This window comes from Phaseolus vulgaris, chromosome 4, assembly GCF_000499845.2.
Source record: "Phaseolus vulgaris cultivar G19833 chromosome 4, P. vulgaris v2.0, whole genome shotgun sequence".
NCBI lineage: Eukaryota > Viridiplantae > Streptophyta > Magnoliopsida > Fabales > Fabaceae > Phaseolus > Phaseolus vulgaris.
The window spans coordinates 12,932,759-12,953,721 of NC_023756.2; the positions used below are offsets into that span (position 1 = coordinate 12,932,759).

General features: G+C 27.6%; 2 protein-coding genes across 2 annotated transcripts; one reads left to right on the forward strand and one right to left on the reverse strand.

Moving 5' to 3' along the window:
* Positions 1-586: 586 nt before the first annotated feature.
* Positions 587-3,072, forward strand: LOC137837304 (uncharacterized). Its single transcript, XM_068646271.1, has 2 exons — positions 587-754; positions 2,169-3,072. The coding sequence occupies exons 1-2, from the start codon at positions 682-684 to the stop codon at positions 2,819-2,821; spliced, it is 726 nt and encodes a 241-aa protein (XP_068502372.1). The 5' UTR covers positions 587-681; the 3' UTR covers positions 2,822-3,072.
* Positions 3,073-5,768: 2,696 nt separating this feature from the next.
* Positions 5,769-8,961, reverse strand: LOC137837309 (elongation factor 1-alpha). The gene is made up of 3 exons (XM_068646279.1): positions 8,757-8,961; positions 7,069-7,546; positions 5,769-6,963 (listed from the first exon to the last, which is right to left on the reverse strand). Exons 2-3 carry the CDS (start codon positions 7,528-7,530, stop codon positions 6,082-6,084), a joined length of 1,344 nt encoding a protein of 447 aa, XP_068502380.1. The 5' UTR covers positions 7,531-7,546; positions 8,757-8,961; the 3' UTR covers positions 5,769-6,081.
* Between the last annotated feature and the right edge of the window lie 12,002 nt (positions 8,962-20,963).

Consider the following 20,963-nt stretch of genomic DNA (forward strand, 5'->3'; position numbering starts at 1 on the left):
AAAACTTTAATTGCAAGAATAAATTAAAAAAAATTATTTAATTTGATATTTTTTATTTTTTCAAAATATTTTACATATTACTATTTATCTTTTTCATAATTATGCTTTACACAATTTATAAATTTAAATATTTCTATTTAAAAAATCGTTCTATTTAATTTTTTTATTTTGTTCTAACTACTTTATTATTTAATTTTGTAGTTAATAAATTAAAATTGTTTTATTTTTATTTTCTCATTTTGAATTTATCAAGTAAATTATTTTTCTTCTTCTTTAGTCTCTAATAATCTATTAATCAACTTAGAATAAAGAAGTAGACTAAAGAATTGAAGATATAAAAATAAAAAATAATGACTATAGCATTTTATTCATGCAAACCATAGGATATTTAAAAAACATTTAATAAAACAAAAACTTTTAACAAGCCTCATTTAAAACTTAATAATGTCATTTCTGAAATAACCTGATTGAATGACTAACTTAGCGGACCTTAACCCGGTCTTAATCGGTTCGGATCTTAACCCGCTCTTAATCGGTTCGGATCTTTACCCGCTCTTAATCGGTTCGGATCTTAACCCGCTCTTGATCGGTTCGGATCTTAACCCGGTTTAAACGGGTCGGACCTAAACTTATAGTGTGTGTGTGAGAGAGAGAGAGAGACTGTAATTCGGAAGCGCAGCAATGGCAAGAACCGCTCTCCTTCACTTGCTGCGATCACAGAGCTCCCGCCACGTGTGCAGAACCACTCCTTCAGGTTCTCTTCCTTCGCTATCACTGTTTCTGCTCTCTCTTTCACCACTCTTTTGCATTCTCAACGTTACCTTGCACACCAACCCCAAAAGTTTTTAACTTTTCACGATCTCTGTGTGGGTTCTTCATTTTTTTGTGGTATCCCTTGAACCGGGTTACATGGGCACCCTAAAGATCTTACTGTCAATCTAAAGATTCTATTTTTTTCTACCTTTTTTCGAATGAAAGAGAAACGTTGCTTCAAATTTTGTTATGTAAGATTTGTGAAACGTGCTGAATATCAATTTTTAGTTTACTTGTCCCGTTTACGGATCTGGAATTGTTTAGCACCTTAGTTGCTTGATTTGAGGCTTAAATTTAATGAAACTGGAACGAAACTTATCTCTAGTGGTTCTCAATTTTGGAAAGCAAAGTGATTCGGTGTGATAAGTACTGGTTCAGGGTGAAAATAGATGAAGAAAAATGAAGAATTGTGAATTAGGGTTTGTTTGGATGAACTTCTTCCTAACTAATTTCAGCAAAAGTTTAAAATCATAGTTTTGAAAGACTAATTAATTTGGGATAGCTTCTAGAAAGTAGTTTTTAGATAAGTGATTTTTAATTTTTGGAAAATTAATTTCATCTCTTTTCATTTTCTGCCAACAGAAAAGTTTGTGTATAAAAATTCCTATTCTCTATATTACAATTCTCTGGGATTAGAATGAAAGATAAATTTAGGTATTTGAACCTGCCTTCAATCTACTCTTACACAGGCCATCTTTTTCAAATGAGACGATGATCATCCTCTTCTTATGAATGACTATTTTATTTTCTACATTTGATATCCTGCTTGAGGCCGACCTACTGACGAATTGTTACTAACTAACATGGTTGTAAGGTTATTTGACACCTAGGATTTTATGAAACTGACTCAATTGAATCATTTGTTCTGGTTTGATTTATTTCCAAGCCATGGTTGATCACGGTTTCAGTTCTTGCCAAATGCTAATACTCTGTTAGTAATGACAAAACCCATCAAACGACACAAAAGTAGGAGCCAGTGGCAGAAAAAAACTGCTTCATACATTAGTTCAAATCAGGACCCAGTAAATATCTTTAAACACCCAACCCATGTGGTTCCTTTCATGTAGTGCTGTCTTGAGAAAACATCCCTTATATAATTTTTAATATGATCTGAAATCCGTTGTTAATTTTTCATTTTAGTCTTGTAATGTGTGTCGCACCTCCCTCTTAAAATGATTCTCATATAGCAAAACTAAATTGGTTATGTTCTATAATTATAAGTAGCTCTTTGATGTTTCTGATTGCATCTAGTTAGAATCCCATGCCTATTAGAGTGTTTTCTTATTTATTGTTGTTGTAAAAGAAGATACCTATTAATATTTTTATTTGTGTATTCATTTGCTTCCATGGTTCAGTATACCAATGTTTTAGGTCCTCAACCTGTGGACGGCCCTTTAGACCCAATCCATCTTTTAAAACTTCCTCCCATCTTACTGCTTTCCAAAGAAGATGGGCATCACCAGCTCCAGCTACAGAGGAAGATGACAAGATTAGCATTGGACCTCATGGTGGAGGACAATCAGTGGAAGATGACAAGGAAACTGGAGTTGTTTACCATGGCCCCATCTCAAACACCATAAAGAAAGTGAAACTTTTGTCTCTCTCAACTTGCTGCCTCTCGGTGTCTCTCGGTCCGGTCATAACCTTCATGACATCCCCCGACATGAATGTCATCCTGAAAGGTGCCCTGGCGTCAACTGTAATATTCCTGAGTGCCTCTACAACTGGTGCCCTTCATTGGTTCGTTAGCCCATACATTCACAAACTCAGGTGGCAGCCAGGTTCCGACAGCTTCGAGGTGGAAATGCTGTCCTGGCTGGCATCTTCAATTCCCAGGACTATCAAGTTTTCCGATATTCGACCACCGGAAACCCAGAGGCCTTTTGTGACCTTTAAGGCCAATGGGAGCTTTTACTTTGTGGACGCAGAGCACTGTCACAATAAGGCGCTTCTGGCTAGACTCACCCCACAGAAAGGGACTCGTGATTCAGCTTTCAAAAACCTGTGATCTGAAACACACTGTTTTGAGCTTTCAGGTATTTTACTGATAGCATTAGAAGAGTAAGGTATGGCCCTGCATTAATTTCAGTCTGCATGGAATTTTGTTCTACACTCGAGATTCGATCTCTTGTTCAGATACCACAAACTGTTAAGTCTGCTGAATAAATTAGTAGCAGTAGTATTTTATGCAAATTCTGTAATTTTTGCAAGCTTTTGTCACAATTATTAATGACTTTCCTCTCTTTTTTCCTTTGATTCTACGTATGTGTACATGAATGGTCTTGTCTTGTTTTTTTCTCCATGAACACGGTCCACACAGAATCTCAAAGCTGGCATTCAAGGACTAATCTGCAGCTCATTGCTGACCAAACATCATTTTAAGCCACTAAACTGTCCTGTTTAATTCTATCTAATTTTGTCTCTACTTTTTTATATATATTCTGGATTAGATTTTGTTACCCATCTCTCTTATTTGGATGTGTTTTCGTAGTTAATTGATATTTATAGTGTTTGATAATTTGGAAGTAGAGAAGGGGTGGAAGAGACGAGTTGTTCCAATGGAAAAAAAAACGAAAAATTTAAAAAAATATTGGTGCCCATGGATTAAAGATACTTCTAAGGTTGATGGAAATGTCATTTGTAAGAAATTTCTCAGGCTTTTTCAGCGCATTAGAAATAAAAATATATACGACGATTATGTTTTAGTTTTATTAATACTGACTTCTTACGTACTTTTTGTTTATTTGGGCATCTATATAATACGATACGGATACGTGATACATAAAATATCTAAAATATAAGATATGAGAATACAAATTTATATATTATATAATTATAAATTATATAATTATAAATTATATAAATTGATAATAAATATTTATGTGGATAAGTATCTTTCAGAACAATGTTTTTTTATAATTGATTCACAAAAATTTGTTTCTTATTTTTATAATCATTATAATTTATACAATAAAGTTTGAATTTTTAGAAAATTAACGTATTTTTTTTAATTATTTTTTTAATTATGTTACAATTGTCAGAAATCTAACAAATATTTTTTGAATTGAACATTTCATAATATGTTTTACAAATATCATACTAGTTTCGGTATCCGATACTAGTATCAAATACCGACACGACATTTAAGAGGAGTGTCCGAATTTTATAGTTTATAACACTCTAAAAATATGGTTATTTTTAGCAAATAATTTTAGCAGAATTAAAATTTGTGTTAGCTCGAGAGGTTCGAATGAATTTTAAAAATACTTTTTAAAAAAAACCCAAACTAATTTAGCGTGGCATTGATAAAGATGATTATAAATTAGGTTCAAAAAAAATTGTAAAGCTATAAGGCGAGAACAATAGAAACGATAGTAAAACATTTAATTTTATACTATTGTAGCTTAATCTTCGCTATATTTGATTCTGCTTTATACTTCTCAATGGGTTCTACCAATTATAAATTATTACAAGTAGTCTTGTGTTTCTCAAATTCAACGTATTGAATCCTTCACTAAGTAACTGTCTTTATTTTTTAATGTCTTTGTCTAATCCTCAAAAATCTTCGCCTAATTTTTATAATTATCACACTAGATTAAACTTTTTCTAATACTTTTTTTCCTACTCTATTAAATTCTTACACGCACTCAAATATATTAATGTTTATAGTTTTAGCACTTATAATAATCCCATTTTAAATATATTTAGTATTCAAGATTGACGTAATAGTATTTGGTTGTTTACATAATATGTATTTTTTTCTATTTTTATTTGGTGTCTTAATTTTTATAAGGTAGAACTATTCTTTCTTATATTTTTATAAAAGTATACTTGCATATATTATTTAATATTAAAATGTTATAATAAAAATGTCAAAACCAAACATAATTTTGAAAAGGTATACTTTGTTAAATAAAATAAAATGTTATTAAATTTATAATTTTGCGTATCATCTTCAATAAGATATAACTAAAATACGTCAAGTTATTTTAATTTTTATTTGATAATTATTTTAGAAAATCTAGAAGATATAAGTGCATTTTTTTTCTTACTTTATAACAAATGTAGACATAAATAAAATAAAATGTGTAAAGTTCATGACATGTAAGATGAAATACTTGAAAGTTAATTTTTTTAATTATAAGGAATCAATTTGATTCACAAATCAATCAGATTTAAACATTAATCTTATCACAATAAATTCAATTTAAAAAAGATACTATTATTTGGAACAGATTCAACAAAAATAAGATTCTTTAGTCTTTTTCAGTGAAAATATTAAAATTATTGTTAAATATTAAATATTAGTTAAATGACTATCATTTTTTTTGAAAGAAAAAATGATAAAAAATATTTTGTTGACAGATCGTTTCAAATAACCCAAGTTTATTTTTGAAAAAGAAAACCAGGATCCAATGGCCAAAATCTGAAATCCTGATCTCAGAATTTTAATGTTGTTCTCCTTTTGTTATGAAAATAAATACTTTTATTATTGCTCTTCATTGGTAGTAGATACTAAAAGTAGATACAATTTATTTCCATATTATGGAAATAAATTAATTGACAATTATAATAGTGTAATTTTGTATGAAAAAATACAAGCATTTAAGGGATAAAGATCTAGATACAATTGATAATCAAAACACCTTTCCAACCTTTAATGTAAAAATATATTCCTAGAAAAAGTACACCCAAATTTCATTATTTTTCGTACGTCAAAAATATTAACTACCACAGCACACCTCAATAAAAACAATTATTTTTTAAAAAAAGCATCCTTAAAACAAATCCTTCTAAATTTGAAAAAAATGAAAGTTTAATTTGGTTATCCGTTGTTGAATATTTGCATGTAAAAGGAAAAGCAGACGATAAATAATAATGCAAGGCAGATAATATTTAAAACGACAGAAATGACAGATAACATTTAAAATGCTGAAAATAATTAGGAAACACGATTTAAAACACAAATATAAAAGTCCGATATTTAAAATGCAAACAAACCACGCAGCAAAGCCGTAAAACTTGCTGCGCTTACAAAAATGTAATCAGGGGTTCTCACAAAAACACAAAAAGACATAAAAAGACATAATAATAGTAAAAGAGCCGCCACCGTCGATCAAGAACCCAATTCTGGGAACAAAAGTTCGGAGATGATGGCGGAAACTTCAAACTAAGTACGAAAAACAATCTACCTAGCGATGACACAAGAGTACAAGCAAGAAACCAGCATTTATTATAACCATCCCCTGTTGAACCGCCCAGCACGATTCACTTCTTCTTCTGTGCGGCCTTGGTAACCTTGGCTCCAGTGGGATCCTTCTTCTCCACGCTCTTGATGACTCCCACAGCAACAGTTTGACGCATGTCCCTCACAGCAAAACGACCAAGAGGGGGATACTCAGAGAAAGTCTCCACCACCATGGGTTTGGTTGGAATCATCTTAACAAATCCAGCATCACCATTCTTCAAGAACTTAGGCTCCTTCTCGAGCTCTTTGCCAGATCGCCTGTCAATCTTGGTCATAAGTTCAGCAAACTTGACAGCAATGTGGGAGGTGTGGCAATCCAGAACAGGGGCATAGCCATTTCCAATCTGACCAGGGTGGTTCATGATGATAACCTGGGAGGTGAAGTTAGCAGCCTCCTTGGCAGGATCATCCTTGGAGTTTGAAGCAACATAACCACGCTTGAGATCCTTAACAGCAACATTCTTCACATTGAACCCCACGTTGTCACCGGGGAGAGCCTCTGTGAGAGCTTCATGATGCATCTCCACAGACTTAACTTCAGTTGTCAGTCCAGATGGTGCAAAAGTCACCACCATACCAGGCTTGATGACACCAGTCTCAACACGTCCCACAGGCACAGTTCCAATTCCTCCAATCTTGTAAACATCCTGAAGAGGAAGCCTGAGAGGCTTGTCAGATGGCCTCTTGGGCTCAGAGATCTGGTCAAGTGCATCAAGCAAGGTAGGTCCCTTGTACCAGTCGAGGTTTGTGGACCTCTCAATCATGTTGTCTCCCTCAAAACCAGAAATTGGTACGAAAGGAATTTTGTCAGGGTTGTATCCCACCTTCTTCAAGTAGGAAGAGACTTCCTTCACAATTTCATCATACCTAGCCTTGGAGTACTTGGGTGTAGTAGCATCCATCTGATACAGAGAAAGACAATTAAGATTTTTTAAAATAAATTAAACTTTAAAGAAATTGACCGAGGAGTAATTACTGAAAGGCTTAACATCCAAAACATAAATTACCTTGTTACAGCAACAAATCATCTGCTTCACACCAAGAGTGAAAGACAGAAGAGCATGTTCACGAGTCTGTCCATCCTTAGAAATACCAGCTTCAAAACCACCAGTGGTAGAATCAATGATGAGAACAGCACAGTCAGCTTGAGATGTTCCGGTAATCATATTCTTAATGAAATCCCTGTGTCCGGGAGCATCAATGACTGTGCAGTAGTACTTAGTGGTTTCAAACTTCCACAAGGCAATATCAATTGTAATTCCTCTTTCACGTTCAGCCTTGAGCTTGTCAAGCACCCAGGCATACTTGAATGACCTCTTGTTCATCTCAGCAGCTTCCTTTTCGAACCTCTCAATCACACGCTTGTCAATGCCTCCAAGCTTGTAGATCAGATGGCCAGTGGTGGTGGACTTCCCAGAGTCGACATGACCAATGACCACAATACTGATGTGAACCTTTTCCTTACCCATAACTGCGTTTGAGTATCTGCAAAAAGCAACAACTAAATGCATACATTAGCATCATCTTAAACCAAAAAATAGCCACATCACACAAAGGAGATGGGTTCGCATATACAACAAACCATGGATAATCATAAATAATATATTGGGTAATATCTAAAAACAAAGTTTACATTATGCATACCAATTAAAAGTAACGGCAATATATAAGAAGAAATCACACAACAAGCTTTATATTACAAGACATGTATAACCATTAAAACATTAAAATATCGGGTAATCTCCAAATTCCTTGCACACAAACTTCATATAAAGCAGGCATACAACTATAAGCAACGCAGACAACAAGCTATTAGTAGGTATAATTCATTAGAGCAAAGGGAACACAAAACAGATTACATACAGAAATAAAAATATTGACGCATTGACACGTCAAAATTAAGTTACTACGCCACATGCAAACAATGTATTCAAGACACCCACACATAAGTTACTACACCACAAAAACAAGGTATTCAAGACACCCACATGCAAACAAGGTATTCAAGTCACCCACACATATGTTACTACACCACATCCGAAAAAGGTATTCAAGACACCCACGCATTTATATGTCTATCTCGTAAAGTCAGCAACTTGAATCGATTAAAACCAAAAGGTTAAACCACACATTTATCATGTCATCTCGTAAAATCAGCGACTTGAATCGATTAAAATAAAAGGTTAAACCAAACAATTATCATGTCATCCCGTAAAATCCGCAACTTGAACCAATTAAAACCAGTGGGTTAAACCACACATTTATCATGCCATCTCAAAAAAAAAATGCGACTTGAATCGATTAAAACCAAAAGGTTATAGATCCATCCATCAGAATTGAGAAAAATCTTAAACAAAAAGCAAAAGTTTAACCAGATCTGGATCCATGGATTTGAATATAAAAAACACACAAATCCACAAAAATCAAATCAAATCTGAGTATTTCAAAGGTACAAAACCAAACGAAAAAAAAAATCATTTTTTGAAGACATCTTACCGATTATAACCAATAACTCAGACAAAAATTCGAAAAAAACATGAAATTCATGTGAAACAATTAAAATTCATCAACAAAACAGAGATATATTGAAGACATAAACAACATATAGAAAACCATATTCAGCAGGCAACACAATCCAATAGGATAAGCATGAATAGAAGAATTAAAACTAATGAAACGGCATAAGAAAACGTACCTAGAAGAAGCTGCGCTAAAACCCTAGCCGCAAGAGAAGAAAGGAGAATGATAGAGTGAAGAGAAGTGAGGAAACGAGGGTTAGAGGGTTTATTTATAGGCTACAAGTTTTTTCCTCTGTTGACGAAAATACCCTTATTATTTTAAGTAGTTCCATTTGGATCCTTTTTGCTTTCGCTTGCTGTGCGGGAGGCCCCGAGAGTGTCGTGATGAAGCCCTGGTTAGGGTTTAATTATGCGCCCACCAAAACGACGTAGTTTAGTGCAGTTTCCAAAACAAATCTTTTAAGTATGGTATAATAGATTAGTTTTACATCATATCATTTTTATATTTATGTATTATCTTTATTTTAATGTATTTTTCTTTAATTAATTAATTTTGCAAAAAAATAAATTTGCATCAAATATTAAAAATAATTTTGTCAAATATAATAATTTCATCGAGTTGGTAAAAGAACTTTAAAAAGTAATGTAATTTAATTTTTATTTTTTCTATTTAATTATAATAAAAAAAGTATTAAACAAATTTAAATTTATAACATAATAAATATAATTATATTAAAACAACTTTTTTATTCTCAATAATGATAAATCACTAATTTTGATTTGTTATTATTAATATAAAACTAAAAAAAGAAAAATATAATTTTGAATAAAAAAAATGTGTTTTTTCAATAAATTTGGTAACTATTTTACTTTTGTAAACTAATATATTCTCATTTTGTAGAAAGCAATTATTAATTTTAAATTTTAAATGTGTAGTCGTTGAAACTTTTTAATTTTTTTTCCTATCATTGTCTATCTTAAAAATTATAGTATTTCTTTTTTTATAAAAGTTTCCATGTCATAATTTTTTATTATTTAGTTTACTATTACTAAATATCATGCAATATATTATATTTTTATTTGTTTACAGTTATTAAATATCATGTAATATTTATATTTTTTTTTACAGTTACTAAATATCATGCAATATATTATATTTTTATTATTTTATGTAGTAGAGATTTAAGTAAAATTCTATAAATATCTCATTAATATAATTTATTTTTTTATAAAATTTGGTTTTTTTAATATGAATAGTTAAATTGCATGATTTTTAATTATAAATTTATAAAATTTAGATCTTATATAAGACTTGTGATTTGTCAATAATCTAAATAAACAACAAATTGTAGAAAAATTAATATTTAAAATTAAATAAAATATTATTATTCATATATATTATATTAAGAGTGTATATTTATAATTTATTTTAATAAATACAAATATATTATACTCATCTATCAATATGATTCCTTTTTATAAATAAATTTTAAGAATGATATTATAGTTTCCTTTTTATAAATAAATTTTAAGAATGATATTATAGTTTAGTTTCGTTTTGAAAACTATTTTTCCAAAACAATTACCAAACAACTTTCTGTTTTTTCTTCTTCCATTTTCATTGTGATTTTTTTAACTTTTTATTTATTTCACGTTGTAATTCAATTTTTATTTTTCTTAAGAAAATCAAATAAATCATAATACTTAACAATCTATTTTTTTTTTAATCTTGATAAGAATAAGAAAATAATAAATATTTTTTTAAAATTAAAAGAATTATAAATGATATATTTTATATAAATTGATTATTATTATTATTATAACTGAATTAATAAAGATATTCATTAACAATAATTTTATTTCCTTTGAATAATATGTTGAAAAATATCATAAATATCAATCTTTATTTTTATTTGGACTTCACTTTAAAAATAATTTAATGTTTTTTTCTTTAAAATATATATATATATATATATATATATAATTTATATTTAAAAGATACAAAAAAAAAAATATATATATATATATATCATTTAGATAAATATAAATACACATAATAATAGTAAAAATAAAAAATGCAGTTAAAAGACGCAAGAGTTTGTCCGTAATTTTTATTAGCAATCGTTAAGTGACAATAAATAAAATAAAATTTTAAAACTAAAAAAATACTTTGTTAATTGCTGAAATTACAAAATGACAAAATAAATTAATAAAATAAAATATTAATAAATATAAAATAGGAAATTCATATTTGTATAATAACAATTGAAAAAAAAAATAGTTTAAAAAAAGCAGTACCAATTTCTCCGCTCTCTCCAAATAACATGGTCCACATCTAATAAATTTTTAAAACTAAAGGTTCATACATATCAACATATTCAGAAAAAATGTTTGCATATATGTTTTATGTGTACTCTTTGTGAAAAGCATGAGAAATTTATTCAACATTTATTTTTTTGAATGTTCTAATGTTTTGCATATTTGGAGTTGGGTTTGAAAAAAATTTCTTACTCCTCATTTCTCCTAAAATCTAGGATCTTCTTTTTTTTATTAAGAGTGATGGTAGTCATTTGCTTAAATTGATTAAGCTTGTTGTGATAATTTTTTTATTTGGATAATATGGCGTATGCGGAATTATACTATAGATTTTAGGATAAGATTGATGTTTCTAAGGCTATTATAGTAATTAAAGATTTAGCTTGTCTAGTGAAAAATTTGTCTAAAGCTTCCATGAAAAATGATATGTTGTATTTCAACATGATTAAGTTTTTTGGTATTAATACTCGTACTGGTAAAGTTTTTCCTCCTCCTCCGGTTATATGGGAATTTTCTTCACTGGACTGGATTAAAATTAACACTTATTGGTGTTTTCCATGTGTTTCTTGAAGTTCATACTACTATGATTGTTGAGTTTTATGGAGTTATACATGTTATAGATGAAGCTCAAAAGATGAAACCATGATGATTCTGGCTTAATGTGATTATGTTTTTGTTTGTGCTGTGTTTTACTGCTAGGATCGTGACGATGAAATATTTGTCTTAATTACGATGAAAAAAATAGGTTTATTATTACTCATATTTTTCGTAAAGGGAATGTATGCTGATAAGTTGACTAATTTAAGATTTATTCATGAAGAATCCTTTTATTGATATACTAGACTTTCATCTGGTTTATTCTTATAATTCTTTATAATATGTATAATCTACTTATATTTTGGTTTAGAGTCTTCTATATTTTTGTATTTTTGTATTTTTTAATAATAATACTTTTTTCATGTGATGGCAGATGATTGTTGATGTCAAGTTGCATAACGAGATGAAAACTTTTATATAAAAAAATAAACAATTCTAATAAAAAATATTTTTTTATATATAGAAATAGATTATTATTATTATGACAAATAATTTTAATTAATCATCCTACATGTGGTTACTGAATATAATAAGATAAAATATTGGCTCAACATGGTTGCCACAAGGTAGCATATTTTTACGTGTAATACCTAAATGTGTTCTTTATTTATAATTAGCGAAAATATATGTGTCCGTAATTTTTATATAATATTATTAAATTGTACGTTTATAAACATTATATATTTTCCAATTAATATACTTATAAGATATTTAAAAATATTACCTATAGGATTTGGATATCGGTTTATTATCAACAGAAAATATTTTGTTTAATAAATCTTAATCATATATTAAGTAAATTACTTAATACTAAAAAAACATAGACGCTTTTTTTCATTGTTATTCATATTTTTTATTTTTTATTATTATATGTATATTTATGTTTATTTACATTAAATATAGATATATGTATTATATAAATATATGTATTCGTATCTTTTAAATATCAAATTATTTATATATATATATATTTTAAAGAAAATTATTAAATTATTTTTAAAGGAAAGATCAAATAAAAACAAAGATTGATATTTGAAATATCATTTGTTTTTGTATTATTCAAAGAAAATAAGATTCTTTATTAATTAAATTATAACAATAATCAAATTATATAAAACATATCATTCCCAATTCTTTTAATTTTAAAAATTTTATTTATTATTTCTTTATTTGCATATTCTTATTATTGCTAAGGATTATGATTTATTTGATTTTTATAAAAAAAATAAAAATTGAATTGCAACGTGAAATAAATAAAAAGTAACAAAAAGACATGAGGAAAGTGAAAAGACAAAACAAAAAGTTGTTTGGTGAACCCCAAATTTTCAGTACGATAAACAAGAAAAACTAAATAATTTATATATATTTATATAATTTTGTTTTGGAAAAACAATTTTCAAAACCAAACCAAACTATAATATCATTATTAAAATTTATTTATAAAAAGGAATCATTTTTATATGTGGATTAAAATAAATTATAAATTTATACTCTTAATATAAATATGTGAATAATAATATTTTATTTGATTTTAAATATTAGTTTACTTATAATTTGTCGTTTATTCAGATTATTGAGATCTAAATACCATATAGAATCAAAATTTTCTAAATTTTAAGTAAAAATAATGCAATTTAACTTTTCATATTAATAAAATCAAATTTTAAATTTACTAATTTTATAAAAAAAATTACATTAGTGAGATATTTATGAAATTTTACTGAAATCTCTACTATATACAAATAATAAAAATATAATATATTGTATGACATTTGTAACTGTAAACTAAATAATAAGAAATGAAAATTATAATTTTTTAAGAGAGATGAAAATATAAAAAAATTTTAAGAACAACGTCTACACATTTAAAATTTTAAATTGGCAAGTGCTTTCTACCAAATAGCAGTATTAGTTTAAAAAAAATAGTTACCAAAATTATTGAAAAAAACACAATTTTTTTTCCTATTCAAAATTCATTATTTATATTCTTTTTTTTAGTTTTAGTTTTATATTCCGTCTAGACTAGAGTATTCAGAAGAGCATACCTTTACTCTCAAACCTTTTTTTATAAACATTTCTTCAACAATCATCATAGATGAAAATATAATCTCAACATCCAGAATAATATCATTCAACAATAATCTCTTTTATCATCTACATGTTAGTACCAACATTCTTAACCGCTTTTACTTGCATTTAATAATATACTATAGCTAATTCGATTATTATTGCATTTAATTAATTATATTTTTCCTATAAACTTACCAAAAAATTTGGGTTGACCTTGTAGCGAACTTTTGGACCTATGTCTGCCCCAGATCGAGCTAGACATAACTGAGTCAACCGAACTGACCATACCTGAACATTGGACCAATACAACAATAAACCAAAATTAATGACTTAGTAGTTTTGAGAATGAAAAATTATTTTAATATAATTATGTTTATTTTGTCATTGAACTTATTTAATATATTTTTTATTGTAATTAAATAAAAGAGAATGAAAATTGTATTGCATGATATTTTTAAAATTTTTTATATTACATGACATTTGTAAATTTAACTATTAAGTTGGTTATGTTTTTTACAATATATCAATAATTTATAAATTACAAGTGTTAATAAAAGTAAGATGAGTAATTAATTGTATCAACAAACAATAATTTATTTTTCAAACTTAATATTAATTATATTAATAAGAGTATAATTGGTAACAAAATGTGTAGAACAGAAATAGATATATAATTGTATAAAATTATAAATATATAGTGATTCAATATAAAACTATATAATTACTTATATAATAAATTTTAAAACTGCAAACTATTACGAAATGGACTTTAAGCCTAACTCAACCCCATAAAACCGGTTCATAGGGTTGAGGTTTGCCCTCACGCTGAGAGTGATAGATAGAAGCTCCTCGTGCGTGGGACTATATATTATGGGTGGGTGACACGATAGGCCCAACACAAACACTCGCTAGGATAGGTTCGAAATGACTCTGATACCATATTAAGAAGTGGACTTTAAGCCTAACTCAACCCCATAAAACCGGCTCAATGAGGTGAGGTTTGCACCCACTTATATACTATGAAAAGCTCTAATCTCTAGTCGATGTGGGATCTCCAACACAAACTTTTACAAATTTTAAATATTTGTTTGTATTATAAAACTATAATAAATTTAAAAAATTCATAAATCTATAATAAATAATTTATATGATAAATTTAAAACTATATAAATTATACAAATATAAAATTATAAAACTAAATTACATAATAAAACCTATGAAATTATGTAATAATAGTTATAAAATAATATAAGAATGTAAAATTATGTAAAGTTCTATACAATTATAATTGATTATATAAGGTATCATAAAATTATATAAACCATTTAAAAGTGTGTAAGTTATGTAAATTATAGAACTATGTAAAATTATACTATTGATATAATAAAATTATAAATTATACAACTTGTATGATTAATTTAAATAACAAATTTAAAAGTATTATAAATTTGTAAAATTTATAAAATCTGACTTTAAATTATCTAATAAATTTTATTTCAAGAAAGTATTTCAGTTTTAGATTTTTTTTTTAAATAGTAAACTTGCAACACAAAAATAAAAAGATTGGGTGGGTAAAGCTTCGATAAACCTTAGGGTATTATCCCATTCTTGTTGGTCGTCAACTTTAAAAGATAATTAATTTAAGTATTTTCAATACTTTTGCATCCTTTTGAACTTCTACCAATCCTTTTGCTTGAAGTATTTGCAACCTTCTTGTTAATTTTTTTTGGGCAACTATTTTCTAAAAGAGGTTAATACTTTAACAAAGAGGGTAATAGTTTTATTAAAATTTTACATTCATTTTTTATATTTTAATTTTATTGTTTTTTAATATTAAATTTTGATTTGGCTTGAATGGAATGTTGAACTTTGTAAGATTATCAAGATTAAGATCAAGGTTTAAAAAAATTGTAGCAGCAAACAATGTAAAAACATAATGCATATGGTAATGTTCTTCGAGATCTTTCCATTTCAAGTTTAGAATAACTTTTATGTTCATCAAACGCCTTATGCAAGGGTTGTATATTGGAAGTTGTAGAATCTATCACCATATGAATTGAATCTGTGTCTTCCATGACAAATAAGTTGAAAAAAATAATACAAATTACCAAACTTCCAACTTATATAATATCTAATAGATCAAATCAACAGTGGGCATAAAAGTCATAAAAGCTTTGCCCACAAATTGGGTTTAGGATTCACTAAATTTAACATCTTATTTAAAAAGTATTATTCACCAAATTATTCATTATTAATTTTTTGACAATATCTTTGGCGGCTTGATTCACACTAAGATTTCCAAAAACACTACTAAATACATAAATTTGACATGAAAACATAATAACTTGCCAAAAATAATTCAGGATCCAAAAATTTCATATAAAAGAAAAAAAAAACTAAAAAATCTTTCATTGCTTTGTTAGGTGTGTACTTTTGGAGTGGAATGTCAAGGAAATCGCTCAAATTAAACCAAAATTGAGAGAGAATTGAATGGTAAATAAAAACTCAAATCTGCCTTGAATAAACATTTTCATACAAAAATATATAAAAAAAAAAGAAAGCAATAGAAACAAAGATGTTCAAATCCTATAATCGTGAATGAAATGAAACTTTGAAGCTTCTTTTATAAAACTCTGAATTTGTATTAATTATCCCGTTCATTTACATCTCAAACCTCAAGAGCCATTAAAACATTTCACCGATTTTATTCCCAAACGTTGGCTTCCACATCATAATCTCCACTTAAGCGACGTGGCTTCGACGACTACTGCCAGTGAAGAACCTTCCAAAACTTCAAAACGACACCGAGAACCATTGAAACATTTCACCGATTTTATCCCCAAACGGTTGACTTTTGCATCGTAATCTCCACCTAAGCAATGGGGCTTCGACGTCTATTGCCAATGAAGAACCTTCTAGAACTTCTAAACGACATAGTATTTGAAACAACCTTTTATTAAATAGTATTACTTTTAAATAATAAAAATTAAAAAGTAACTAAATATGAACAAAAACGGACATAACTTGCTCATATCCCTTTTCTCATATCCTTTTTCTTTCTTTCGTACTTGCAACCATTTGTTTTGGTAGTTCCTCTCTCTTTGGGTATTGTTGATTCTCTTTAACTTTAGGTGTTCTCTAACTAGGGATACTTTTGAACTCTTTGGTGAGTGATACGACCCAAATCCATAAAGAGATGACCATGAATGTCAACCTTGAAGGGTCATCTCAACAAGCAAAAGAAGAGGTCGTCAATAAGAGGAATGGTCAAGGACCACAACACTTGAAGTTCTTCTTAATAGTGTTCTTAATATTAAGGCCCAAGCCCAACACATGTTTTCATCATCCATCATGCCTCAGAAGATTACTTAGAGCAAGGGCACAAGCATTAATAGATGAGCTTCAATTGATATATATTTTTGTAATTTATTTAGAATAGATTTAAATAGAACATAAAATGGAGGTGTGGATAGGAGTTTAGGGCTTATGAGAAGAAGTAGCAAAGTTACCGTTTCCATGTGAAATCACACCTTCCATGTGACTAGTTTTGGGCAGCATTTTCAAATGGTTTCCATTTGAATTTCCCACATATTTCCTTCATGAAAATCGAACCTATATCACTATAAATAGGGATGCTTGGTTCATGTAAAGACACATTGAAATTGAAGTAAAGTTACTATACTCAAATTGAGTGAGAATTTGTGAGACTTGTTTCTCCTTTCCTAGTCTTATCTTGTGAGTCTTTGGGAGCTCTCAAGTGGTGGCAACCTTCACTCATCTTGGAATCTATTCACCTTCCAAGTGGCGTGTTCCTCTTCCCTTGCTTCAACCACATAAGTTTCCCTATCATTCATCTTATAATTCCATTTCCATTCCATATCAAATTCAAAACATGTCTTGCTCATTTGTTATTGTTTTCAATCAGTATAATAATATTAGTTTTTGAATCTAATCGGTTGATTTGTGTTGTATTTTGAATTCAATCGGTTCAATCTCTTTGTTTGATGTTTTTAATCGATTAAATTGTTCTTGTTCTTGTGTTCATGTTTCCGCACAATGTTTAGCATTCACTCATCACCTATACTTGTGTTCTTCCTTTGATATTTGGAAATTAACCTCCACATCTACTTAACACTTGTTAAGTTAATGTCTAGTGGGAATTTTCCTTAGATTTCTCACCTTAATTGCTTAAGAATTCATATCCTAATTCTAAAAAGTGTCACCTAATGAATCAACCTAAAATCAACTCACATTAGTGAGTATTTGTGGTTTCAATTTGATTGCTTTCATGTCGAACTCACGGTGCCTCCTTGCGTCCTGAATCTATCATTGACTTTCTCTCCTCTTAGTTGCCTTATAAAATGAGACACGTTTATGCTTCAAACGCTTTGGGAAGTGCGAGGAGGATGAAGCAATGTAGTTGTTGTTGTACAATGGTGATTGAAGAGGGACCGAGACAGGTGAGAATATGAGAAGAACATGGAGCGTGAAGGTAAAAGGTTCAAGATGTGTCAAAATTTATGAGCATTTTTTTATTTGGAGTTGAAATATAAAAAGGAAAAGGAAGTGGGTGTAAGATACCCTCCTTTCATTATGCAATTATTTTTTCAAAATAAATTATCTCTTTCAATTCAAAACGATTGCTCCATTTTTATTTTATTTTTATAAAAGTTTTCATGTTAGACATCACTATGCAACTTGACATCTCAGCTAGGCTGACACCTCAGGTAACAACAATCATCTACCATCACATGAAAAAAGTATTATCAAAAAAAGAAAAAGAAATAAAATACAAAAATATGGGGGATTAGACCAAAACCAACATGTTAACAAAAACGGTACATAGATAGACTATACCTATTCATAAAGAATTATAAGAACAGACTAGATGGAAGTCTATTATACCAATGAAATGATTCTCTATGAATGAACCCTAAATTAGCCAACTTATCAGCACATGCATTCCCCTCACGAAAAATATGAGTAACCCTAAATCTGATTGTCCCACAGTAATTAAGACAAGTATTCCATCGACTACGAAACATCCACGAAACATTAGTCCTAACAGTAAACGTAACACAAACCATTATGTAATTTTAAATTTATTTATCTCTCGTAAAACAGACCCTCCCTCTCATTATGCAATTAATTTTTAAAATAAATTATCTATTTCAATTCAAAACGTTTGTTCCATTTATTTTAAATATTTTTAAAAAAATAAGAAATAACACAATGCCCAAAATACTAAAATAAAATCAAGTATTAATCTAAATATAAAATAGAAAAAAAAATTAAAAACAATTAAGTGGAGAATCCATAAAAAAAAATGGATGGCCATTGTACAATGTTTTTCATGCTGTTGCATAATATTAGGCATTCATTGATTGATAAGTCCTTAACATATGGTTACTGAATATAATAAGGTAAAATATTAGCTCAACATACAAAGTAACATATTTTTACGTATAATACCTAAATATATGTGTTCTTTATTTATAATTAGCGGAAATATATGTGTCCATAATTTTTATATAATATTATTAAATTGTACGTTTATAAACATTATATATTTTCAATTAATATATTTATAAGATATTTTAAAATATTACCTATTGGATTTGGATAATATTTTGTTTAATAAATCTTAATCATATATTAAGTTCGTTACTTAGTAGCAGAAATACAGACACTCTCATGTTTGTATATTCATATTTTTTATTTTTGTTATTATTATATGTATATTTATATTTATTTAAATGAAATATAAATATAAATATAAATATACGTGTATTAGTATCTTTTAAATATTAAATTATTTATATATATATTTTAAAAAATATTAAATTATTTTTTAAAGAAAAGAACAAATAAAAATAAAGATTGATATTTGTAATGTTTTTCTGCGTATTATTCAAAGGAAATAAAATTATTGTTAATAAATATCTTGATTAATTAAATTATAACAATAATTCAATTATATAAAACATATAATTCGTAATTCTTTTAATTTTAAAAAATTACAAAATTTTATTTATTATTCTTTTATTTGCATATTATTATTAGATTGCTAAGGATTAATATTTATTTGATTTTTATAAGAAAAACAAAAATTGAATTATAACGTGAAATAAATAAAAAGTAAAAAAAAAGATATAATGAAAGTAAAATAAGAAAAAACAGAAAGTTATTTGGTGAGTCACAATTCAGTAGGAAAAACAAAAAAGCTATATAATTTATATATATAATTTTGTTTTGAAAAAACAGTTTCCAAAACCAAATTAAATATAATATCATTCTTAAAATTTATTTATAAACAATAATCATTTTTATATGTGGATATAATATATTTGTATTTTTTTAAAATAAATTATAAATCTATAGTCTTAATATAAATATGTGAATAGTAATATTTTATGTGATTTTAAATATTAGTTTACCTACCATTTGTCATTTATTCAGATTATTGACAGATGCTAAGTACAATGTAGGATCCAAATTTTATAAGTTTTAAGTAAAAAACTTGCAATTCAACTATTTATATTAATAAAATCAAATTTTAAATTTACTAATTTTATAAAAAAATAAATTACATTGATGAGATATTTATGAAATTTTACTTAAATCTCTATTATATACAAATAATCAAAATATAATATATTTAATGACATTTAGTAACTTTAAACCAAATAATAGGAAATGCTTAATATGAAATTTTTTATAAAATATAAAATAATAAGAAGAGATAAAAACTATAATTTTTAAGAAAGATGAAGATATTTTTCTGGTTAATAAACATACTCCATATTTAAAATTTAAAATTGAAAAGTGTTTTCCACCAAATAATATTATATTAATTTACAAAAAAAAAACCAAAATTATTGAAAAAAACACAATTATTTTTTCCTATTCAAAATTCATTATTTATATTTTTCTTTTTTATTTTAGTTTTATATTCAATCTGGAATATTAAAAAAACCGTACATTTACTCGGGTCTCAAACCTTTTTTGTAAACAACAATTTTTATCAATGAGAATATAATCTCAACAACATCCATAATATAATCTTCAACAACAATAATATCATTCAAGAATAATCTGTTTTACCATGTACCTGTTACTTTCGGATACCAACATTTTTAACCGCTTTTACTTAATTAAATAATATACTATAACTAATTCAATTATTTTTCCATTTAATTAATTATAATTTTCACCTAAACTTACCAAAACAACCTTGACTTACCTTGTAACGAACTTTTAGACCTATGTCCGGTCTCGAGCTAGACATAACCGAACTGACCATACCTAAACGCTTGGACCGAGGTCCCGAACACTCTTGACCAGTACAACAACAAATCAAAATTAGTGATTTAATAGTCTTAAGAATGAAAAAATTGTTT